The sequence below is a fragment of the Mesoplodon densirostris genome, chromosome 3, assembly GCF_025265405.1.
Source record: "Mesoplodon densirostris isolate mMesDen1 chromosome 3, mMesDen1 primary haplotype, whole genome shotgun sequence".
Classification (NCBI taxonomy): domain Eukaryota; kingdom Metazoa; phylum Chordata; class Mammalia; order Artiodactyla; family Ziphiidae; genus Mesoplodon; species Mesoplodon densirostris.
Window position 1 is genome coordinate 138738225 of NC_082663.1, and position 26536 is coordinate 138764760.

Genomic DNA, 26536 nt, shown 5'->3' on the forward strand with positions numbered 1-26536 from the left:
TATACCATTTCTCTAATCCTCTCTTCTTCTACTTGCTGTGGTTCCCCATACACATCATCAACTATTCACTTGGCCATATTCCCATAGTTGTGTATTTTCCCTTATTTTGGTGAGGATGGTCTTGAAATGATGACTGGGGATAATAATTCATAAAAAGCCGATAGATAACAGTTATCTTAATTACTACCAAATGTTTATTATCAGAGTAAAACTTGCAAATGAAAAATACCTTATAACACCAGGAGATTAATGAAAGTTATATGGTGCATATCTGTCATGATTAGAGCAAAATAACTTAGAGAGTACAGAAAAGAGGTTATGGTCAAATCCCCTTTACTTAGCAGTGTAGCATCAATGTGGAGCAATGGTCTTTTTCCAACAGTGAGACAATCTTTTTACTTTAGGGTAGTGTTGGCCTTGGTGGTGGGTAGAAGAGGATCCTGCTCCCACCCAGAGAACACAAGACCTGAAGCCCTTTTGTTATTCGGTTAGGCAACTCTACCCATCTCTGCCTCATTCTCTTAGACTTCAGCTCTCTAAAGTCTTATGCAATAGCATTTTAACATCATCAGCCACCGTATTGATGAATTTCAAACGTAGAAAATATACTTTCAAAAACTGAAAGATAGAAGATCGGAGTCCTCCGTTCACTGAGCAAAAGGATTCAGCACATTTCATGGCCTTTGCTGCTATACTGTCATTCTTCACAAATAACCAGAAATCCAAGGACTTTGTGGAGCTCTTGATCTCTTGCACAGATGTGCCCAGCTTCTGGGCAATCTCTTTTACTGACTGCTCATCCAAACCAAAATAGCTTCGATAAAGGTTCAAGCACTTCTCCTGTTTAGGCAAATCAAAGCCACTGAAGAAGGCCATGAAAGGGATGATGGCCAAAGCAGCTGATTTCAGGGCATTCAGCCAGATCTTCTCTTTGAGGATAACTCTCTTCACCTCAATGAAAGCATCAGACAAATTGGACAACTGGAGCACAAAGGTGTAGCGCTTATGAGCAGGGAGATCCTGCAGCAGTGTCTCCTGCAGTCTTGGGAAATCAAACTTATCCGGGTGAAAGTTGGAGACCAGGAAGACACACGGATTAGATACTCCGATGTTGCTGAGAATAGCCAGGTAGTCATCTCGGATCTGCTGAAGGACTCTCTCCTTTTTGAAGGATATGGGTTTGCTTTTCTCTTCACTATGCAATTCAACATCCACCATTGTTCTAACAAAGTAGAAATTCTTCCCCTTCTCCTTGATTTTCTGGGCCAGGAGAGCATCATTTGAGCTGAACCGTGAGGAAGAAATAATGATGAAAAAGTCATAGTCACCATCTCCCACAATTTCTAGATAAGGATCTGGAAGGGAATTGGGAGTCCCAGTTCCAGGCAGGTCCCAGAAGGTCACACTGGGATATTTTGGATATTGATAGGGGGTTTTCTTCATGGTAGTTGGCACAACTCCAACATGAGCAGACCCCTCCTCTTCATGACCAAGACCTAGCAGGGCATTGATGAAACTGGACTTCCCAGAACCAGATTGCCCGATCACAGCCACATTCAAGGGAGCATTCTCAGATTTCTGAAGTGCTTCCTGAATCTCTTCAACCACCTCTTTTAGCTTCCCCTCCTGAAAGACTCTTTGAATACGTTCAACGCTTTCCTGAGAGAGGATCTCCACTGCCTTGCTGATCAATGTGGAGTAGTGAGGGACAAATTTTTGGGCCAATTGCTCAAAATTCTTTCCTGACAGGAAATATGAGGTGAACCAATCCATGCCAGTTAACTCTGGATGATCTGTGGAAAAGGAAAGAGAATAAGGAGGCAAGGTGAATGAAGCGGCAGAACAGGCAGGTTCAGCTGAGGAAACACAGTGGTCTCAACAGGTCAGTCCCATCTCTCACACTTACTCATGTTACTACAGTTAATTTATTTTTCCTGATGACTTTTGTTTCCATTGCTACAGAAAAGACTACCTGTTTTCAAAGCTGATGATTTATAAGTCCCAGGAGTCAGGACAACATAGAGACAGAATAATGGCCCCTAAGATGTCCACATCCTGAACCCCAGAACCTGTGAATATGTTACCTTACATAGCGAAAAGCACTTTGCAGATGTGATTAAGTTAATGATCTTCAGATGGAAAGATTATCTTGGTTTGTCCACATGGGTTAAATATAATCACAGGCATCCCTATAAGAGTGAGGCATGGCCAAATGCAGAAAAGAAGATGGGATAACAGGAACAAAGGTTGTAGTGAAGATGGAGGGAGGGCAATGAGCCAAGGAATGCCAGGCAGCGTCTCGAGCCTGGAAAAGACAAGAAAATGGGTTACCTCCTGGAGCCTCCAGAAGGAACCAGTCCTACTGACACTTTAATTGTAGCCCCTTAAGACTCATTTTGACTGCTCACCTCCAAAACTATAAAAGAATGAACGTATATTGTCTTAAGCCACTAAGTTTGTGGTAATTTGTTACAGAGCAATGGGAAACTAATATAGACTGTCTGTATTTTCCTGAAACCTGAATACAGAGCCCAGCATCTTTCCATTCTGCAGGAAGAATCACTTAGGCCAACACGTTAGTGAGCACAGACGACTTTCAGGAAGACCTTCACTTCCAATAACCTGCAGCAAATCAGGACAGGACTTGCCTTGTGGGAGAGGCAGGAGACAGAGACAAGCCCACCAGGTGGCCTGCCCGCCAGGATGTATGTTCCATAAAGTGGACAACCAAGAAAATAGTCATTGTGGTAATAGTTACCCCATGGCAGCTTAATGTCTATTTATCTCACTTTATGGACCAGTTTGGGTGGAACTTAAAACATGTGACAGGAAGTTGCAGAGGAAGTAAATAAGAGCTCTAATTTTCCCTATCCAATTCAGCACAGTTTTGAAACATGGGCATCTGATTAAACAAAGGCAATTTAAAGAAATTATTAATATGATATTGATGGGACTTCCTATCATTCACTATGAGTGAGGAAAGTTATACCAAGAAACTGTGATTTAAAAAATATTTATACCATAAGATTGTTTCACGTATTACCAGTGGGTTCTGTCCAGTAGGGGTGTGCTGAATGCCCTCCACCCCCATTCTACATATTGTGCAAAGACAATTTTTAAAAAAAAATAAAATCATGACTATCAAAAAATATTAGGGCTTCCCTGGTGGCACAGTCGTTGAGGGTCCACCTGCCGATGCAGGGGACACAGGTTTGTGCCCCGGTTTGGGAAGATCCCACATGCCGCAGAGCGGCTGGGCCCGTGAGCCATGGCTGTTGAGCCTGTGCGTCCGGAGCCTGTGCTTCGCAATGTGAGAGGCCACAACAGTGAGAGGCCCGCGTACCGCAAAAAAAAAAAAAAAAAAAAAAAAATATATATATATATATATATTAAATGAATACATGTTAAAAATTTTATTTAACTGATCACTAATGAAGGAAATAAGCAGATATTAATGTTAGTTGAAAGGAGAATACCAAAGAAGAGACACATTTATAGCTCAGGAATATTGAAATGAATGTCAAAGTGAGACAAGAGTGCTGTCTTCTAAGAAGAAGGTGGGAAGACTATTGAACCTCAACAGACAGATTGTATTTCTATATGGGCTATGGACTAAATGTGTCCCCATAAATTCATAGATAAAATGTAATGCTCAAAGTGATTTTATTAGTAAGTGGACCTAGGTCATGAGGGCAGAGCCATCATGAATGGATTAGTGCCCTCATAAAAGAGACCCCAAAGAGCTAGCTTAACCCTTCTGACATATGAGCCTAAACAGAAAAGAAATTCATCTAGGAAGTGTGTTGTCATCAGACACCTAATCTACATGTGCCTTGATCTTGGTCTTTCATCCTCCAGAAGTATGAGAAATAGATTTTTCTTCATAAGGCACCCAGTCTGTGGTATTTGGTTATAGCCTGCACAGAGTAAGGAAATGGCAAAGAAACTAATTATTTTGCATTGCTATTAATTACCAAAACTCAAAGAAATTTAAATATCTCTATGGTAATGAAAGGCTAGAATCAGAAAACCCTGAGTGTACATTAAACATTACATAGTTTACTACTGGAGAAACCAGTAAACATTCTGTTGCCTCAAATTTTCTTACAACTTTCTCAAAGAAAGAAAGAAAGAATGAAAAGGCATCTTCAGACACAGGGGTTGTCTGTTCTTCAAAGAGGTTGGCATGAACTGCTGGATGGAATTCCAGCTCTCCACCAGCCAGCCCTGTCCTCAGCCCTCCAAGCACAAAGCTGGCCTTGGCCACTGCAGGTATAGAGCATGTTTTCCAGAGAGAAAACAGACTTCCTATGACAGAGATCAGATCCAAATGTTTCCACTAAAACAGCAGAAAATGCTGAGACTGCGCAGGGACACTCCCCAGAACTGTTCTCACCAGGAAATGCAGACACAGTGTGCTCCTGTGCTCACTGTAGAGAACAAAGGCTGGCAAGCCTCTACTGCCTGAGTAATGAGGCCCAGAAGCGGGAGGCGTCAGGAAGTACAATACCTTCTAACCTGAGCCTCTCCTGCTGGAAAATCTGATTGATATTTGAGAACCCACATTTCAAGGAGGAAATGGGAGGACCTGCCATACCTTGTATGGTATATTTTCATGTATATTTTATACATTATAAAAATAAACAAAGTATATTTAATGCTGTACTTGGGTGCTGGCGTAGGGATAAACCAACTGACTCACAGAACACAATACCAATCCCTGTCTTGGACTCAGGCATATGTGGAATTATGTTGAAAGGGAGACATATGGGTTGGCCAAAATGTTCATTCAGTTTTTTCCATAAAATGGCTCTAGTAGCACTTAGTTGTCTTTAACTTCATTTGAAAAAATTTTCCTAGAGTGTATGTGACAGCTGTCATATCAGCGTGCATTTAAAAAATGACATCAAAATTGATGAATTTTTGTGTAGCCATTTTAATATTGAAGATGGAAGAAAAAAGCAACATTTTTGGCATATTATCCTTTATTATTTCAAGAAGGGTAAAAATGAAACTGAAACGCAAAAAAAAAAAGATTTGTACAGTGTATGGAGAAGGTGCTGTGACTGATTGAACATGTCAAAAGTGGTTTGCAAAGTTTCGTGCTGGAAATTTCTCGCTGGACAATGCTCCATGGTTGGATAGACAAGTTGAAGTTGATAGTGATCAAATCGAGACATTAAGTGAGAACAACCAATGTTATACCATGTGGGAGATAGCCGACATACTCATAATACCCAAATCAAATGTTGAAAATCATTTGCACCAGCTTGGTTATGTTAAGCGCTTTGATGTTTAGGATCCTTACATAACTTATGCTAAAATAAACCTTCTTGACCATATTTCCACGTGTAATTCTCTACTTAAATGTATCTTTTTAAAAATAAATTGTGATGGGCGATGAAAAGTGGATACTGTACAATAATGTGGAACGGAAGAGATCGTGGGGCAAGCAAAATGAACCACAACCAACCGCACCAAAGTCTGGTCTTCATCCAAAGAAGGTGATGTTGTATATATGGTGGGATTGGAAGGGAGTCCTCTATTATGAGCTCCTTTTGGAAAACCAAACAATTAATTCCAACAAGTACTGCTCCCAGTTAGACCACCTGAAAGCAGCACTCGACGAAAGCATCCAGAATTAGTCAACAGAAAACTCATACTCTTCCATCGGGATAATGCAAGACTGCATGTTTCTTTGATGACCAGGCAAAACCTGTTACAGCTCAGCTGGGGAGTTCTGATTCCTCTGCCATATTCACCAGACATTGCCCCTTCAGGTTTCCATTATTTAGGTTTTTACAAAATTCTTTTAATGGAAAAACTTTCAATTCCCTGAAAGACTGTAAAAGACACCTGGAGCAGTTCTTTGCTCAAAAAGATGACAAACTTTTGGGCAGATGGAATTATGAAGTTGCCTGAAAAATGGCAGAAGGTAGTGGAACAAAAGGGTGACTATGTTGTTCAATAAAGTTCTTGGTGAAAATGAAAAGTGTGTCTTTTATTTTTACTTAAAAACTGAAGACACTTTTTGGCCAACCCAGTACATGGAATGTCAGTGAGTAAAGAAGGCACTATCAAGTAAATGAAGCTGTACAAACTGGTTTTCCATTTGGAGAATGTTACTCATTCCCTACCTATATCACTTTTGATAATCAACTCTAGAGGAAGAGTAAAGATCTAACTTCAAATAGAAAACTCTATTAGAAAATATAGCAGATCTTAGGGTACAGAAAAAATTTTTAAACAAGATACCCAGAAGATAACTGTATAAATAAGATTGAAAAATGGGGTGCCTTAGAGTACATTAAAATTAAAAGTTTCTGTTCATGAAAAGAAATGCTTCAGGGCAGTAAAAAATTCTCCAGACATGTGGAGAAGATATTGGCACAAATGTCGTAAACTAAAAATCAATACTAAGAAGGTATTTTTAAAATGCTAGAGATCACTAAGAAGCAAAACAATCCACTATGGAAGTGCAGGGCATGGGGGGGAATGAACAGATCTTTCTCAGGAAAAAAAAACAAAACAAAACAGGTGTGGTCAATAAGCACACAGAAAGTTTAGCATCCTCCTTAGAAATGAAGCAAATGCAAAACTGTGCACAGTGAGATGACATTGTACATCAATTCAATTGGAAAAATTTTAAAGTTGGACGATATTGAGTACTAGGGAAAATGTGAATCAGTAGAATCTCTGAAATATAGCTGCTGGGAATGTAAAATCAATACAATCACTATGAAAAAACTATAGATTAATTTTATTAAATTGTACATTCATGCACCTTAGGACCCAGCATTTCCACTCCTAACATGGTACTTAGGAATCACTGTGCAAAAATGTACAGGGGACATGTAAAATGTGTTTCTAACAGCAGTCTTCATTATTGTGAGAAAGGAGAGGATAGCCATTGACAGAGAATGGATAAATAAATTGAGCTCTACAACACTGATCCATTGTTATACATAGTGAAATAAATCTTAGTAACACAACACTGAGTTTAAAATAAATAGAATTTAGTAGAAATGATAGAAAAAAAATAGTAGGAAAAAAGAATACTCTTTAAATAAATCTTCAAGAAAATACAACAAAATATGGTTAAGGCATGCATATGTAAGTGATAACACAACAAATGACAGAAAGGAATCGTAAATACATACTTCAAGAAGTTGCTAAACAAGGGCTGGTGACAGAGTATGGAGTAAATAGGAACACATAGGTAAGTATAGTTATTGAAGATGTTCTACTTCTTGGGATGGTTGTTTAGTGTGTAGGTGATCATCATATTATATAAGTAAACAAAGGATTTTAAAAAGAAAAATATCTCAGTTCTTTCAAACTGGTGCTGCATGTATTCTTTTCTCTGTAGTCAGTCATGAATCTCTCCCTACTTCCATAGTTTGGGAACATCAGAGAAATACTCTCTCTGACACATAGAGACAATCAATGCTATGATGGAAGAAAGACAGAGAAATCATTGAGGGAGGAGGTGGGGACAAGAGAGGTTGTCATTCCAGGCAGAAAGAACTGCAAGGCAGAGATGAAAGATCACAAATGAATTTGAGAGCTAGCTGTAGATGCAGATGAACACATACAGACACCCAATTAAAAACTTCAGTTTGGGGACTTCCCTGGTGGTCCAATGGTAAAGAATCCACCTTCCAATGCAGGGGACACAGGTTCGATCCCTGATCAGGGAACTAAGATACCACATGCTGTGGGGCAACTAAGCCTGCGTGCCACAACTACTGAGCTCGCACACCTCAACTAGAGAGCCTGCATGCCACAAACTACAGAGCCCTTGTGCTCTGGAACCCCCATGCCACAACTACAGAGCTCACGCACCTGGGAGCCTGTGCGCCACAAATAGAAAAGAGAAAACCTGCGTGTCACAACTAGAGAGAAGTTCGTGCGCCACAATGAAGAGACTGTGCACCACAGTTAAAGATCTCGCATGCCTCAGCAAAGATACCACGTGCCACAACTAAGACCCGACGTAGCCAAAAAATAAATAAAATAAAATAAAATAAAATAAAAAACCTCAGTATTAATTAAAAACACCACTCAGAGTTCTCCAGGGCTGGGCCAGTCCTCATTGTGAGGGTCACTCACTCTGAGTCTGGTGCCCCATTTCATAGGCTCTGGCCTGGAGAGGCCATTGCTCAGTGATGGCCCTCAATGCACACCTCATGGTCCGTAGTCAGACTTTCTAGCCCTAAGTCCACTGAGATCACACGAACCTTCCTCAGGACAAGAGGTGACACAGCATGTCATGGTCACTGCTGTGTACCTACCAAATGGAATTTTTCTTGGACTCAAGCACGGCTTCTGCCTTTGCAGGAGAAACTCCTAACAGGTCCCATCAGAGGTCCGTGAGTCTCTGGCAAGGTGCCTTCTCCCTGCACGGAGTAGGAACCCAAAGTATGATGTGGGCAGAGTCCACAAGAGACATATATAGGTTGCTGATTGCACTTTAGGTCCACACTTTGAAAACCTTTTCTAGGTTTGGGTTCTGCTTTCAGGCTAATCTGTCTATTAGATGCCTGAAATCGTTTGAACCTGGGCTCAAAGGAACTCACAAGGTCCAGGCAGGCAGCCAAATTCAGCCTCTTTTTTGGTTGAGCCACCTCCTCTCATGTTTCTCCATCTTCTGGCAGGCCCTCAACCCATATGATGTTTGCATGGTCATCACTTCACCACCAGGAACTGGGCAGGCTGGAGAGCTGAACAAGAAGCTGTGTCACGCCTGTATCTGAGACCAGACTAGGTCTGGGAATACTAGCAAAGCAAAGCAGGGAACAGGAGAAAAGGGAAGGAGGACAGGCCTTAAATGCCTTGCCTTAAGCCCTCAGGCTGGGGTGTGGGCCAGCAGGGTTCAGGCTGAGTTCCTCCAGAAAAATCCTCTGCAAGTGGCTTAACTATAAAAGTGTTGCTAAAGTTGAAAATGGGTGTGGTCCTTCCGTTACCTTGCAAATATTTACTGAGCTTTTCAGTTGCAATTCGGCCCTGTTCTGTGGATGACTGACAAGACTAGGCCTCTAATATCTCGGTCTCCTTAGGACATCACACCTTCAGGACAGGGAAGTTATTCCTGGACATCAGTAAGGTCTCTGAAATGCACAGAGGCAAAACACACATTTCCTGGTTGGAAGAGGGGAGGAATGTCTCAGGAAATATCCTGTCTCCTGGTCCCACTCAGGTAAGCAAAAGTCCAATTGGTCTCATAAACAACCTGCAGACACTTACAGAGTTGAAATCTCTCCTGCCCTGGCTCAGTGCCTCCACCAAGTGAGATAGATAGCTGCAGCAGGGACAGGAAAAGAGTCTGCTTCTCCCTCTTTCTTCCTCCTACTGACCCTATTACAAGGATGGGAACAATAAAGGGTAGGAAAGACACACTCAGGTGGGACAGGTGCAATCCTGCTGAAGCCCCTGGTGTGGTGACTGTCCCTCATGTAGGTGGGGCCATGGGTGGCTCACACTGACATCCCCATTGGAATCTCAGGGACAGGCACAGCCCAGACCTGCAGGCCGGCTACCTCCTCCTTAGAGTTGGGCAAGGTGGGTAGCCCCAGCCTCTTATCTCCTGATATCATCTTACCCAGAAAAGAACATCCAGCCCTCACTGTTGGCCACACCCCTTGCAACAAGTTCACTAAAGTGATCTTTGCCTTCCCCTTTCCTCAACCTTTCAACTGTCTTCTTCTGACCCAGGGAAGGAATCGATGGTGGCTAAACTGAATTCACAATCTCTTAGATGCATAAGAATTTCCTATCCTATTATTGATGTTTGCAATTTCTGCCCAAACCTTGGAAGCATTGTAAGCCTTGAAAAACTTCTAACTATGTTACACTCACACTGTCCTCTGTCTGGGGCCTCTCTCCTGACCACAGAAGACTTGGGGAGCTTTTCCTTCTGATCCCTTCTGATCTTTTCTTTCTGATCTGAGAGCGAGCACATGACAATCATTAGGATGTTAGGCAGATGCCCAGGGTCACCTGGCCAGTGGTGAGCATTGCTGGGTCTCAGGCCCCCAGCAGGTGCATTGACAGCAGGTAGGGGTCAGAGCTTGGAGTCATCAGGGAGGTCACAGTGGATGGAGAATATGCACTCTGAGCAAAGCTGGTGATAGCAAGTGAACCCAAGTGCTGAGTGAGCTGGGCAACACCAGGGAGCATCTCTGCAGACAGTGTCTTGAGCCTCAGGAAGGGGCAGGGTTTGGGTGACGGTGAAGCTGAAGGTGGACATAGGACTGAGCTGAGGACCAACATCCGAGGACATGGCTCTAGAGGGAAGCAGCAGGGCTGGACCCAGGGCACCCCAACTCTGTGCTTGGCCTCTGTGCACTAACTTGACACTGACGCCTTAGAGTCTGGCTCAGGCCAGTGCCCCCTCCACTACGGAATGCAGAAAGGAAACTGGCACTCCCTTTCCTGGACAACTAGAGTCATTTCCAGGAATAGAACTGAAACTTCCGCTGCCTGAGTCCCCCTGGAGCTGGGGCCCTGCCAGCATTCAGATCTAGAAATAACCCAGAGGAGAGCTCCAGTGTCCCCGAGGGGCCGCTGAAGGAGAAAACTGCAGTACAACCAACTGTCCTTCCCAGTTCCTCTTCCCTCCTTTCCCTCAGCTCTCCCTAGGACAACCCCAACCCTCCACAATTCCATTTCTTCCTTCTAGAGCAACCTGAACTTGGATGGTCCCAGAAGGAATTGCCTCTGTTTGAGGAGAGGACTGTTCCCCAAGGAGGGGTGACATGCCAGGAGGGCCACTGACATCTATCTGATCACCGTCACCCTCTGCTTCCAAGGAGAGGGCTCCTAAGATGGAACTTGTTTGATAACTGTGCTACTGTAAGGACATGAAATGTGGAGCCCACACCAGGACAGGAGAACTTGGCATCTGGCTTACTCATTTCAGTGAGTTTTCATAGCAGGACCCCTCTCTGACATTCTTCAGGGACCACATCAGCACACAAATACTTTGTTGCTTCAAACCCATCCAGCCCTCCAGTGTGGAGGCAGTGTGCCTCCCATCTCCATGTTCCTGGCATTCGGGGTCTTCTGATGGAGACCACATGTATAGAAGGAGGGCAGGACGTGCCACTCATACACTCTTAGAGTCTAAGCTGGAGAAGGAGCCACTGGCCATTTCTGGGGCATCTGGAATTGTGACTCCACTAGTTCCCCAGGGTGGACCTCCCATGGAATAGGGACCTTAGGTAAGCTTTCAACGATGAGATGTCTAATGGGACTTTTCAGTCCCCCTCAGTTTAATTGTGTATTAGCATTGGAGAAACTATCTCTATTGCAGGGCACCAACTCTTCCCTTTACAGATGATGTTAGTGAGGTGGGAGCTTTTCAAACACCATCTTCCCAGATGTGTCCTGTTCAGTACCAGGCCCTTTGATGATGTTGAGGCTTATCATACTTTCCTGGAATAATCGAGCATGTTGATTTTCTGTCAGCCTTTCATGATAATGACCAAATGGGGAACAAACTTGGGGCTTGATGTACATTGGATTCTGGGCTCACAGAAGTCCTTGATACCTCAGATTCCACATCTGGTGCAAGGTGGGCCACACTTCTCCATGGGTCCCTTTGGTTGGGACTTGGGATAACTGGGCATGTTTGGAGTTATATAGAAACCAGCATGGGAAATCCACTAATGAGTGGTTTTCATTCTGCTTGTCTGAAGTTGTGAAATCTATTTTGTGGGTTATAACAAGAGTTGTTTTTTTTTTTTAAGTTACCCACTGGAATTGAATAAAGTGAAGAGATGGCAAATTCTGCGGTAAAATCTCTTTTTCAGGTATGTGCCTGTGTCTGTGCATGTGTGTTGAGTATACTTCGTTCCTACGTAAAATGCATCTTTTACTCCTGGACTCATTCATAAGACTGGTGGCTGAGGGAGAATGTAAAGCCAGCATTAGGAGCAGTTGGGAAAGAGTGGACAATTGCCCAAACCTTCACCTAGAAGCAATCATGGAGCAGTCCTGTGAAATTAGGGACTTCGCCACATGTCACTTTCTGTCTGCTTGTTGTAAAATTTACTTTAAATTGATGTATCCCCAGGCTATTTTATAATCAAACTCTTAGCTGTTGACCATTCCTACTATTTCAAGAGAAATGGAATGGATGCTTAGCTCTTAAGTTGTGGCAAAAGTGACATTAGTGCTGTGAATGGCTCTGAGCTTACTGAAAAGTCCTGTATCCATGGCTAACATTCAAACTGACCGCAAACCACAGGTATTAACTTGAGACTCTGTGTGGCCTGAACTTAGTTGTTTAAGCAGAGAGTAACTGTGCTTAAGGATAATTGTATCCCATCTTACTCCACTGCCTAAAACCTAGCCTAGCCTCCCCTCTGATGTGAAGGCTTTGGGACTTGTGAAAATATAGTACCAGTAATATTGAGTTCATATCTTCAGAAACTATCACTTGCTTAAAAAAGGGATCTCAATAAGCCCAAAGCAATCACAGGGGGAATGAAAACAGCATGTGAACTGTCAAATAATTCCTTCCTTTACTTCTTTATTCTAGAAGCAAATCCTCCCTTTATTCTCTAAGCACAATCATTCTTTATTCTCTAATCAAATTCTTATTGAGCGTCTGCTCTGTGCCAGTCACTGTCCCAGCCCTGGAGCTTCAGGAATGGAAATCATTGATTTCATAGAGATTGCTTTCCAGTGGAGAGACAGAGGAGTGAGAGAACCAAGTGAAATGTGGGCCAAGCTTGATGTGATAATCAGAGAAGATTAGATTGCTCCCCTAGGGACAAACACACAGATGGGAACAAGGGCATGGAGATGGTGGATTGTGAAGATGGGAGGGGCCTGAGCTCTACCAGACCAAGACGAAACCAGCACCCAGCTGTGCAGTCTGCTAACCTCTGCACTGCCCTCAGAGGGAGGGAAAGCCTTCCCTGGTGCTCCGTCTCCATGGTTGAGTCCCTCTTTTACAACAGCGTTGTCTGTACCCTACATAATACTGTGTCCTTTTTATAATTAATAAATAATGGGATATACATTTGACTGACTGCTGTGTCAGAAAATATAAAGTAGACCTATGCACATCAACATAGAGAGATGCCCCAAATAATATTGATTTAGGAAGTAAGAAACTGACCTTGTTAGGGGTTTTAATGTTTTGTTACATAGGCACGGTTGAATAAGTCATTGACCACTGATGATTGAACTCAATCTCCAGCCCTCCTCCACTCCCTGAAGTTTGGAGGGAGGAAGGGTAGGAAGGAACTGAAACTGCCAACCCTTTAATTCTGGCTCGATCTTTCTGGCCACCAGCCCCCATCCTGATGCTCTGTAGGCTCCCTGCCCCAATAATCTCATTATCTTACAAAAGACATTCCTATCACTGGAAATTTCAACAATTTTAGGAGCTCCTTCCAGGAATTGTGGACAAAGACCAAATAGGTATTTTTATTATAAAACAGACTTTAAGCTCAATACTTTTTGTGGACAATTAAAGGGATAAACATAAAGCATTACTATATAGCTTTCACGGGTACATATATACATTAATATACATTAATAAATATGTTCAAGATGAATATCCTGACACATATTAAACTGAAAAGACTGCGGTAGTCTGTGATGGGAAGAGAAATGAACTGGGAGAAAGAGGAGAGAGATTTTTAAGGTGGGCTTTAGAGTCACAAAAGGCAAGATAATTTGAAAACGGACACTCCTGTCATTTCCCTAGAAGTGAAACCACCCAATCCAGGGGTGAAGCCCTTTACAAACACTGTCTCCCCTTGGGAACCCTAAAGAGAGGTGAGATGTGCAGCCTTAGGGAACCTCCTTGTTCCGTCTACTCAGGTCCCCCACATCTCCTGCAGCCCCAACGATACAAGACCACATACTCACTGATGACTCCTAGGTGTGCATGCACATCCCACACTTCTCTCATCAACTCCGTGCTCTAGACTGGTCCCTCCTGCAGGTAGCCCTCTGAGAAATGCCCTGAGGTGACCCCACACCAGCTCTCTCCTGCATGTGGCCTGGATCAGATGTATGGGCCACACGACACCCCCTTCACCCCAACATACTCTCTGCCCAGCTCCTTCTTGGGCTCGCCTGCCACATCTTGCTAACCTGACTTTCACGTTTAGATATCTCAGGCTTGGGAAAGACCCAGTTCCCTGTCCTCTAGCTGTTCTCCCAAAGCTCCTGCTAAAACCCTCATTCTGAGTTTGAAGTGAGGAGGAGGCATCACCCTCCAACTTTGCCCTGGGGATCCCACACCCTAACATCTCCCTCAAAATATCCCTTCACAAATTCCCTCACCCCAACCCTTTTGTACCTGCTATTCAGGTGAGAGCTTTGACAGTGGTCTAACTAGTTTGTGGCCACCTGGTTTGAAATATCTTTGTGGTGGTTTACCTTGAAATGGAGCAGCAATTATTGCCATGTATCAGCTGATAGGGAGAAAGAAAGAATGAGTCCCATTCTGATGTTCTGTTACACTTAGCATCAAGGACCTCAGCCTGGAGAGAGGGTATTTTGAATGTATTTGAAATGTGACCTTTAAGTCATAAAAACGAAGGGTACTAGAGCAATGAGAAGACATTTTGTTTCAAAGGTGAAAGAAAAATCAGATGAATGACCAGTGTAGGGGATAAAATTGCCACCACAAAACGCTTCTCTAGTATGAGGATTATTTTAGGTTGGTTATTTTTAAGAAACAGAAGACTCAGGAAGTTTTCCTTTTTACCTCCCCCTTAACTGCTTAAAAGCATTTAGATGGGGAGCTTGTTCCAAAAGGGAGCTGTCACCAGAGATAACTAAAAAAATATGAGCTAGACATGTAGACTGGGAAATTTACCAAGGCCTATTTGTTCCCATTCCTCTCTGTGTCCCATTGTCTTTACATGGCAAAGCAAATACTTATTTACCAAACATTTCCTCTTCCCATTACCCTGTGCCTTATCTTCCTCACCTTTGAAGTCCCACACCCTTAGCCCCAACTCCTTTGCTCAGAATGAATACATAACCTTGATTGTCTGACTGCCTCTGCACCCAATATTCTTCTGGAGCCCTCTTTCATAGGTTTAGTAATTAAATTTGTTTTTTTTTTTCCTGTTAATCTGTCTCATGTCAATTTAATTCTTAGACCAGCCACAGAAACCTAGAAGGGTAGAGGAAAAATTTCTCCTCCCCAACACCATTTTGTTAAACTAAAGCAGGAAGTGGGTGTGGCCGACCACTCCTTGCTTTGTGTGCATGTCCCCCCACACAGTGTGATCTGAAACTGGGGTGCCCATAGCATAGGGGAGCAAAATTTGCTGTCCCAAAATGTATCTCTTTGGCATAGGATTATTTTAGGATGATTATTTTTAAGAAACCAATGACTCAGAAAGACCTTTTACCTTCCCCTTAACTGCCTAAAAGAACTTAGATAAAGGGCCTATTTCAGGAAGAAAAGCTACCACCAGAGATTTCTACAAAGACTATGAGCTAGTGTGGTAGACTTGGGGAAACTTAGCAAGGCCTGTTTGATCAAAGTCCTCTCTGTTTCCCATTGTTTCTGCATGGCATGGCAAACATTTGTGTACCAAACATTTGTTTTTCTATCTTCCTGTAAATTGACTTCCCTCTTTGAAGTCCCAGACTCCTACCCCTTCTCCTGAAGTCTGAATAGCATATAAGCCTCAACTGCCTGAACGCAGGTGTGCCTCATATTATGGAACCCCTGCACATACAAAGTTAAATTTGTTTTTTTCTTCTATTAATCTGCCTCATGGCATTTTAATTCTGAAACCAGCCATAAGAACCTACAAGGGTAGAGGAAAATTATTTCCTCCCCTACAACAGGCTCAGTCCTGACCCTGCTCCACATACATGAGCCCTTTAGGTTATCTTAACCTGTCCCATGTTGTCCAGCACCATCTATGTGCTGGCAACTCCCAAATTTATATCTCTATCCCAGGCATCTGCCCTGACCTCGGACCTAAATATCCTATTGTTTATACAACATCTCCTGTTTGTATGTCTAGGATGATCTTTAGTAACTGAACAAGGCCAAACCTATCTCAAGCCCCCATCCCTCTCCTCCCATAGACTTCTCCCTGCCAGATAATGCCAATGCCACCCCTCATTTGCACATGGGGCTGTCCGCATAATCTTCTTTCTCTCACACTTCACACCCCCAATCCTGCAACCTGACCAAATTTATCCAGAATCCAGTCACTCCTCCCATTCTCACCACTATTGCCCCAGCCCTGGGCAGTTCTCAGCCCTCCCTCACTCTCTTAACCACCTGAGAAGGATGACCAGGCTTTCTGCACCAAGCCACAGGTCTCCAACAGCCAGCCCTGCCCCTCAGGCCTCCAAACAAAAAACAAGCATCCCATCCCTGCAAGTGCAAAAAGCTTGCTCACTCACCAGTTCAAGAGAGAAAAGACATTTCTGGTCAGAGCTCCGACCCGAATGTTTCCACTAAAACAGTAGAAAATGCAGAGTCTGGTGAAGTGCTCCCTGCAGCCCCCAGCACAGGAACAATCCAGAGAACTGTCCTCGCCCAGATAAAGGCAGACACAGTAGAGAGCAAGGACTGGCAAACTTCGGTCCTGCCTGGGACATGAGGCCCAGGATGGAGGCAGTAGGAAGTACAATAGCCTCTGACTTGAGGCCCTCCCTTAGGAAGAAAAGATTGAGAGTTGAAACCCACATTTCCAGAAACGAAAATGAAACCAGGGGAATCATGTTTATGTCTTTCTCTACAGCACCACATTTTCCAGTAAAGAAAATACAAGAGTGTGACTTCCAGAGGATCAGTGAGTAAGGAGAGGGCAGAGAGGTACTAAAGGCCCGGAAAGGCAGGTCTCTTAGGACCCCTGGGAGGTCACCTAGCCAAGACACCCAGGGGAGCACCGACAACAGGGAGGAAAGAAGGCTGTGAGAAACTTTTCAAAGCTTCCAGTGAATGAGGGAGAAGCATTTCTCTAACTTTTCTCTGCCTTTTTGTTCTTTCATCATTAGGAGACCTATACCTGACTGCCACATTGTCAACCCGGGGCCTGGATCACTCTGGCGGGTCATGGGGTCACATTTGATGAGTGAATCAAACTACCAGAAGGGGCTCTGGGGACACAAGGCAAAACTGCAAGGAGCTGGGCACAGAGAGGAGGGAGGAGCCTGGATTCCTAAATTTACATGGAAGATTAAGGAGAAAATACCAAATTTTCTTTAGAAGAAGAAGAAATGGGAGGGTTTGCTGTACCATATATGGTATTTTTCATGTATATTTTATACATTGTAAAAATAAAGTATACTTTAATGCTGTACTTGAGTGCTGGCACAGGGATGAATGAACTGACCCACAGAACACAGCACAGAACACTGTATTAAACTCAGGATTTACAGAATTGTGTTGAATGGAAGAAGTACATCGTATGTCAGTGTGTAAAGAAGGCACTGTATAGTAAATGGAGTTGGACAAACTAGTTATCCATATGGAAAACCGTTACTGATTCCCTACCTATATCACTATTGATAATCAACTCTAGAGGAGGAAAGGCCTAAATTTCAAATGGAAAACTCTGGAAGAAACTATAGCTGATCTTAGGATTCAGAAAATTTTCTTAAACAAGATACCCAGATGATAACTGGATAGAAAAGATTAACAAACAGGGTGACTCTGGCTACATTAAAATGAAAAGATTCTGTTCATGAAAAGAAATGCTTATTGACAGTAAAAAAAAAAATCTTCAAAAACCTGGAGAATATATTTGCACAAATGTTGTCAACTAAGGGTCAATGGAAACAAGATAGTTTTTACATTTTACAAATCACTAAGGAGATGGGAAACAATCTAGTGTGGAAGTGGGCAAAAGACATAAATAGACCTTTCTCAGGAAAAACAAAAGCAAAAACACATCTGGCCAGTAAGTACTCAGAAGGTTTAGCACCTCCTTAGTAACAAGGAAAATGAAAATCTGGGCACAATGAGATGACATTGTGCATCAATTCAATTGGAAAAACTAAAGTTGGAAAATATCAAGTATTGGTGAGAATGTGGATCAATTGGATCTCTGAAACATTCCTGCTGGGAAGGTAAATCAACACAATCACTTTGATCAATAAAAAATAATAAAAATTTAAAAAATACAATCACTTTGAAAAACTGATATGGCTTAATTTTATAAAACTGTACATTCATGCACCTTGAGAACAAGCATTTCCACTCCTACGATGGTACCTAAGAGTCACTATGCACAAATGTCCAGAAGATATGTAGAAGTGTGGTCCTAACAGCAGTCTTCATAACTGTGAAAAAGGAGAGGATAGCCAATGACACAGAAGGGATAAATAAATTGAGTTCTACAGCATCGTAAAGAATGGGTCATAGATATAATAGATAAATAAATATTAGTAGCATAATGCCGAGTTTTTAAATTAAGAACCAGTATAATGCCGTTTAAATAAAGTTTCAGGAGAACACAACAAAATATTGTTAAGGCATGAATATGTCAGTGATAAAACAACAAATGAAAGAAAGCAATCATAAACACGTACTTCATGAAGTTGTTACCCAGGGGCTGGTGACAGAGCATGGAGTAAATAGGACCACATAGATAGGTATAGTTATTGAAGATGTTCTGTTTCTTGGGATAGTTGTTCAGTGTGTAGGTAATCATTATATTATGTAAGTAACTAGAGGAATCTGAAAAGAAAAATAACTCAGTTCTTTCCAAATTGGTGCTGCATATATTCTTTTCTCTGCAGTCAGTCATGAATCTTTCCCTCCTTCCATAGTTTGGGTACATCAGAGAAATACTCTCTCTGACGTATAGAGACAATCAATGCTATGATGGAAGAGAGACTGAGAAATCATTGTGGGGACAAGAGAGACTGGCAAGAGAGACTTGTTGATTATCTGTTTTATACATAGTAATGTGTATATGTTAATCCCAAACTCCTCATTTATCCCCACCCCCATCTTTCACCTTTGGTAACCATAAGTTTGTTTTCTAAGACTGAGTCTGTTTCTGCTTTGTAAATAAGTCAATTTGTATCATTTTTTTAGATTCCACATAGAAGTGATATCATATAATATTTCTCTTTGTCTGATTTACTTCACTTAATATGATAATCTCTAGGTCCACCCATATTGCTGCAAATGATATTTACTTCATCCTTTTTAATGGCTGAGTCATATTCCATTGTATATATGTATCACATTTTTTTCTATGTATGGTAATGTCAAAATATGTAATACATTTTCTCACATATTATTTTTTTTAATTTTAAAACATTTTTATTGGAGTATAGTTGATTTACAATGTTTTGCTAGTTTCAGGTGTACAGCAAAGTGATATCATGATATTTGTCTGTCTCTGACTTACATCACTTAGCATGAAAATCTCTAGGTCCATCCGTGTTGCTGCAAATGGCATTATTTCTTTTTTTCTGGCTGACTAATATTCCATTGTATACATGCGTATATTCTTTATCTATTCCTATGTTGATGGACATTTAGATTGCTTCCATGTCTTGACTATTGTAAATAGTGCTGCAATGAATATTGGGGTGTATATATCTTTTCGAATTGTGGTTTTCTCCAGATATATGCCCAGGAGTCAGATTGCTGGATCATATGGTACTTCTATTTTTAGTTTTTTAAGGAACCTCCATACTGTTCTCCACAATGGGTGTACCGACTTACATTCCCACCCACAGTGTAAGAGGGTTCCCTTTTCTCCACACCCACTCCAGCATTTAATGTTTGTACATTTTTTTATGATGGCCATTCTGACAAGTGTGAGGTGTTACCTCATTGTAGTCTGAATTTGCATTTCTCTAATGATTAGTGAGGTTGAGCATCTTTTCATGAGCTTTTACCCATCTGTATGTCTTCTTTGAAGAAATGTCTACTTAGATCTCAGACCATTTTTTGATTGTGTTTTTTTTTTTTTTAATTGAGCTGCATGACTTGTTTGTATATTTTGGAGATTAATCCCTTGTGGGTCACTTCATTTTCAAATATTTCTCCCTTTTTGTGGGTTGTCTTTTTGTTTTGTTTGTGGTTTCCTTTGCTGTGCCAAAGCTCTTAACGTTCATTAGGTTGAATTTTTTATTTTTTATTTTATTTTCATTACTCTAGAAGGGGGTCAAATAAGATCTTGCTGCAATTTATGTCAAAGAGTGTCCTGCCTATATCTTCCTCTAAGTGTTTATAGTATCTGGTCTTACATTTAGGTCTTTAATCCATTTGAGTTTATTTTTGTGTATGGTGATAGAGAATATTCAAATTGCATTCATTTACATGTAGCTGTCCAGTTTTCCCAGCACCACTTATTGAAGAGACTGTCTTTTCTTCATTGTATATTCTTGCTTCCTTTGTCATAGATTAGTTGACCATAGGTGCGTGGGTTTATCTCTGGACTTTCTATCATGTTTCATTGATCTATATTAATGTTTTTGTTCCAGTACCATACTGTTTTGATTACTGTAGCTTTGTTGTATAGTCTGAAGTCAGGGAGCCTGATTCTTCCAGCTCCATTCTTCTTTCTCAAGATTGCTTTGATATTCGGGGTCTTTTATGTCTCCATACAAATTTTAAGATTTTTGTTCTAGTTTGGTAAAAAATTCCCTTGGTAACTTGATAGGGATTGCATTGAATCCATAGATTGCTTTGGGTAGTATAATCATTTTGACAATATTGATTCTTCCAATCCAGGAACATGGTATATCTCTCAATCTGTTTGTGTCAACTTTGATTTCTTTCATCAGCATTTTTTAGTTTTCTGAGTATAGGTCTTTTGCCTCCTTAAGTAGGTTTATTCCTAGGTATTTTTTTCTCTTTGATATGATGGTAAATGGGATTGTTTCCTTAGTTTCTCTTTCTGATCTTTCATTTTTACTGTATAGGAATGCAAGAGATTTCTGTGTATTAATTTTGTATTCTGCAACTTTACCAAATTCATTGATGAGCTCTAGCAGTTTTCTGGTAGCATCTTTAGGATTTTCTACGTATCCTGTCATGTCATCTGCAAACAGTGACAGTTTTACTTCTTCTTTTCCAATTCATATTCTTTTATTTCTTTTTTCTTTTCTGATTATTGTGGCTAGAATTTCCAAACTATGTTGAATAAAAGTGGCAAGAATGGACATCATTCTCTCATTCCTGCTCTTAGAGGAAGTGCTTTCACTTCTTCACCATTGTGAATGTTTGTTGTGGGTTTGTCATATATGGCCTTTATTACGTCAAAGTAGATTCCCTCTATGTCCACTTACTGGAGAGTTTTTATCACAAATGGGTGTTGGATTTTGTCAAAATCTTTTTCTGCATCTACTGAGATGATCATATGGTTTTTATATTGCAATATGTTAATGTGATGTATCACATTCATTGATTTGCCTATATTGAAGAATCTTTGCATCCCTGGGATAAAATTCCACTTGATCATGGTGCATGATGCTTTTAATGTGTTGTTGGATTCGGTTTGCTAGCATTTTGTTGAGGATTTTTGCATCTATGCTTATCAGGGGTATTGGCCTGTACTTTTCTTTTTTTATGATATCTTTGACTGGTTTTGGTATCAGGGTGATTATGGCCTTGTAGAATAAGCTTAGGAGTGTTCCTTCCTCTACAATTTTTTGGAAATTTTCAGAAGGATAAGTTTTAATTCTTCTCTAAATGTTTGATGGAATTCATCTGTGAAGCCATCTGGTCCTGGACTTTTCTTTGTTGGATGTTTTCTAATCACAGTTTCTATTTCAGTACTTTTGATTGGTCTGTTCACATTTTGTATTTCTTCCTGGTTCAGTCTTGGAAGGTTGTAGCTTTCTAAGAACTTGATTTCTTCTAAGTTGTCCATTTTATTGGCATATACTTGCTGTAGTTGTCTTTTCTGCTCCTTTGTATTTCTGTGGTGTTTGTTGTAACTTCTTTTTCATTTCTAATTTTATTGTTAGTCTATTTCATTTATTTCTGTTGTGATATTTATGATTTGTTTCCTTTTACTAACTTTGGGTTTTGTTTGTTCTTCTTTCTCTAGTTGCTTTAGGTGTAAGGTTAGGTTGTTTGAGACTTCTCGTGTCTCCTGAGGTAAGATTGTATCACTATATATTACTCTCTTAGAATTGCTTTTGCTCTGTCCCATAGGTTTTGGATCATTGTGTTTTCATTGTCATTTGTCTGTAGGTATTTTTTAATTTCCTCTTTGATTACTTCACTTATCCATTGGTTGTTTATTAGCATATTGTTTAGCCTCCATATGATTGTGTTTTTGTAGTTTTTTTCTTACAGTAGATTTCTAATTTCATAGTGTTGTGGTTGGAAAAGATGCTTGATATGATTTCAGTTTTCTTAAATTTACTGAAGCTTGCTTTGTGGCCCAGCATGTGATCTATCCTGGAGAAAGTACCATGTGTACTTGAAAAGAATATATATTCCGATGTTTTTGGATGGAATGCTCTATAAATATCAAGTAAAAGTCCAACTGGTTTAATATGTCATTTAAGAGCTGTGTTTCCTTATTGATTTTCCATGTGGATGATCTGTCCATTGATGTAAGTTGGGTGTTAAAGTTTCCCAGTATTATTGTCTTACTCTCAGTTTCTCCTTTTATGTCTGTTAGTATTTGCCTTATATATTGAGGTGCTCCGATGTTGGGTGTATATATACTACAATTGTAAGATCTTCTCCTGGATTGATCATTTTGTTGTGTTCTTCTTTGTCTCTTGTAACAGTCTTTATTTTAACATCTATTTTGTCTGATATGAGTACTGCTACTTCAGCTTTCTTTTGATTTCCATTTGCATGGAATAACATTTTCCACCCACTCATTTTCAATCTGTATGTTTCTCTAGATCTGAATTGGGTCTCTTTAGACAACATATATGTTTTTGTTTGTTTGTTTGTTTTTGTTTTTGTATCCATTCAGCCAGTCTGTGTCTTTTGCTTGGAGCATTTCATCTGTTTATATTATGGGCAGATCTGTGTGGACCCTGTTGGTTGCCTGGACTGAGGTGACCAGGCACTGGAGCCTACTGGCTTTTGGGGGAGCTCAAGCCAATGACTACTCCCTTATACCTCCACCACCAGTGTCCTCATCCTTAGAGTGAGCTGCAGCCACCTCCAACCTCCCCAGTAAACCCTGCAAGAATAGCAGGTAGGTCTGGTCCAGGCTCCTGTGAAGTTACTGATTATTCCCTGGGTCCCAGTATGCATGAGACCTTGTGTGTACCCTCCAAGATCAGAGTCTCTGTTTTCCGCAGTTCTATGGAGCTGCTGCAATCAAGCCCCACTGACCTTTTAAGTCAAATGCTCTGGTGGCTCCTCTTCACAATGTCAGACCCCCAGCTTGGGAGCCTGACATAGGGCTCAGAACTCTCATACTTGTGGGGGAACTTCTGCAATGTAATTATTCACCAGTTTGTGGGTCACCCACCCAGGGGTATAGGATTTCATTATATCGTGAGTGCTCCCTTCTTACCATCTCATTGTAGTGTCTTCTTTATGTCTTTGGATGTAAAATATATTTTTGGTAGGTTACAGTCTTTTTCATCAATGGTTGTTCAGCAGTTATTTGTGATTTTGGTGTTCTGATGAGAGGACGTGAGCTCAAGATGCCTCTACTCTGCCATCTTGTCCCTTCTCTCCACATGGGCTTTCTTTGATCTTTTAAAATTATATTTCTTTCTTCTCTTCTAACTGTGTATTTCAAAATTCCCATCCTCCAAGTTACTTACTCTTTCTTCCACCTTGTCTGCCCTGCTTCAGATACTCCCTATTGCATTCTTCTTATCATTCATTGAATTTTTCCGCTGCAGACTATCTGTTTAGTTCTTTTTTTTAATTTCCATCTCTTTGGCAAATAACCCACTTAGTTCATATATTTTATTCCTGAATTCATTGAGTTGTCTTTCTGAGTTTTCATGTGACTCACTGAGTTTCTCACAACTGCTATTTTGAATTCTTTATCACTTAGATCACAATATTCTGTGCCTTTGAGTTTGTACACTTGAGAATTATCAGTTTCTTTTTTGATGCTATTATTTCCCTATGTGGTTATTTTCATATTAGTTATGCAATGCTGCTTTCATATTTGAAGTAGCAGACATCACCTTCACTCTTTGCTCTTTGCCTTCAGCAGATGTGGTGTTATGTTCTATGGTGTTGATATTATCTCAGTTTTTCTTCTGTGCTTGTGAAGGATTATTTGCTCCTCTCTTCTTGCTTCCCTTTGTAGACAAAATTTTAAGCTTTTATATTTTCTCTGGTCCTTACAATACACCAGGCTGGCTTTTGAAACCCCTCTTTTGTTTTCCACTAGGTGGCACTATAGACAAGTTTGTGATGTCCCTCTTGCCAACCATCATATCCTGTCTTCAGACCCCACTCCCTGTCTACCAGGACTTGTTCTCCCAGATGCACTTGGGAGCACACAGGAGCCAGTAGCCGAGTGGGGACGTGTGGGTTTGGCATTCGTGCCCATCTGGGTTGCCAGTGGACCTGGTAGGGAGATCCCTGGGGATGGTACTCCCAGAGGCTCATGGGATGACTTCCTGCTCAGCACAATCCCTTTAAAATACCTTAAATTCTTATCCCCACCTTAGTACTAGAACTCCCACCTTAGTACTAAAGGTGCTGGTGCAAAGAAATGGATTTCTCCGACCCTGACTGATCAGATGAAGAAGCTGGGTACTCACTCACTGCTTTTCTTTTCCCCTACAGGAGCGGTCACCTTCACCAGATACATCATTTCCATTCAGTGTTTTCTTGGGGGAGGCCAGCACAGGAAAACTTTCTCTTATCATCTCTGCTGCAACCAGACTTGTATTTTTCTTTTGCTTTTCCTTCCAGTGATGTACTGGATTCTCTCCTCAGGAATGCCAGACTTCTGCAAGTTCTTCCATGGGTGAGTGCCTGCCCAGCTCAGCATCACCTCATTTTTTGCTTGCTAACAAACTGAGGAGTCTAAGCAGTTTCTCTGGCTCTGCTAATTCTTCAGCCATATAGAGGTTTTTCTGTTCCTACCAGCTTTGCTCATGAGTGAATTTCCTCCCAAGTCCTTGGGAGTAAGGTGCTAGGTCCCAAGGTTCCAGATCCCAGGAACCTGGAGCCCAGAATGGAGTAGGGGAGGCAGTACTCTGGTCCATACAAGACCCCTTATTTCCACTGGGACTTCCTGGACCCTCTGTCGTGTCTTCCAGGTGGTGGTGTAAACGAGGCAAAGCAGGAAAAGCAGCATCCTCCTTGCTTGTGTTAAGAGTCTGCAGCCTGCTGGTTTCTGCTTTGATTTGCAGGTACAATAGAGGTAGCAGCTGGTGTAGGGATTGCAGCAAGTGTGTAAGCAAGTGCTTTCTAAGAGTTAGAGCAGGCAGATAGCTAGATATGAGCAGAGAAAAGGGGGGTCATGGATGGAGTGGCAGGAAACCATACATCTTTTGAATGACGGGGGTTCTTGGGCAGACAAAGAAAAGCAGAAACCTCTGGACTGACAGAAAACCATACATCTGTCGTGACAGGGTCCTAGAGGCAGACAAAGAATGGTGGCAAAAGGTGAGAATCTCTGGTATTGGAATGTAACTTTTTGCTCGTTACAATAAAATTAAGACACTACAATAAAATTAAGACACTGGAAGACACTTCTACATTACAATAAAATGTATTTTGCTCAAATACAATAAAATTAAAACAGAGACTCTGCTCTTGGATGGTACACACAAGGTCTCATGCATACTGGGACCCAGGGAATAATCAGTAACTTCACAGGAGCCTGGACCAGACCTACCTGCTATTCTTGCAGGGTTTACTGGGGAGGTTGGAGGTGGCTGCAGCTCACTCTAAGGATGAGGACACTGGTGGTGGAGGTATAAGGGAGTAGTCATTGGCTTGAGCTCCCCAAAAAGCCAGTAGGCTCCAGTGCCTGGTCACCTCAGTCCAAGCAACCAACAGGGCTTGCAGATAAGAAGTTCCCATCATGCACCAAGGCCGTGACACTTCTAATCAAGACAAATAAGAACAAAAATCCCTCCTCCCCTCAGGAAGGTGTAGCTGGGATAAATAATCAGGAAATATGCCCCTCCCTTCCCAGTGAATATTCCACCCAAACATTTTTAACCAGTTTGCCAAAGGAACTCAGGGCAGCTACTCACATGAGCCTGCTTGCTCTCCTTTCTGAGAGTGTATTATAGCTTAATAAATCCTCACTTTGCTTTCTTGGCCTCCGTGTCCTGTCTCTGAATTCTTTCTTCAACGAGACAAGAACCTACATTCTGGGAATATAAGTGGCACAATGTTACATACACAAACACAAGGTTGGTTTTACCATCCTCTAGTTCAGAAGTCGTTATTTACTGGTAGCGGGGTTGCTGTGGAATGTGGGTGATGTGCAGACCTGATCCTACTACACCACTGTCACTCACCCACAGGTTCTGTTGTGGTTATGGACAAGATGATGGGTCATCTGAGAGGAAACCAGGCCACTACACTTCTCAGTCCTGTGCTGAGGCCAGGCCCAGAGCCTGCTCTACTGGCTGCAGGACCCCTGGGCACTGAGGGATA

The 26536-nt window shown here is 41.5% G+C and overlaps 1 protein-coding gene across 1 annotated transcript; it reads right to left on the bottom strand.

Moving 5' to 3' along the window:
- Window positions 1–528: 528 nt before the first annotated feature.
- LOC132486498 (interferon-gamma-inducible GTPase 10-like) lies at window positions 529–1773 on the bottom strand. Its single transcript, XM_060093776.1, has one exon. It carries the CDS (start codon window positions 1771–1773, stop codon window positions 529–531), a length of 1245 nt encoding a protein of 414 aa, XP_059949759.1.
- Between the last annotated feature and the right edge of the window lie 24763 nt (window positions 1774–26536).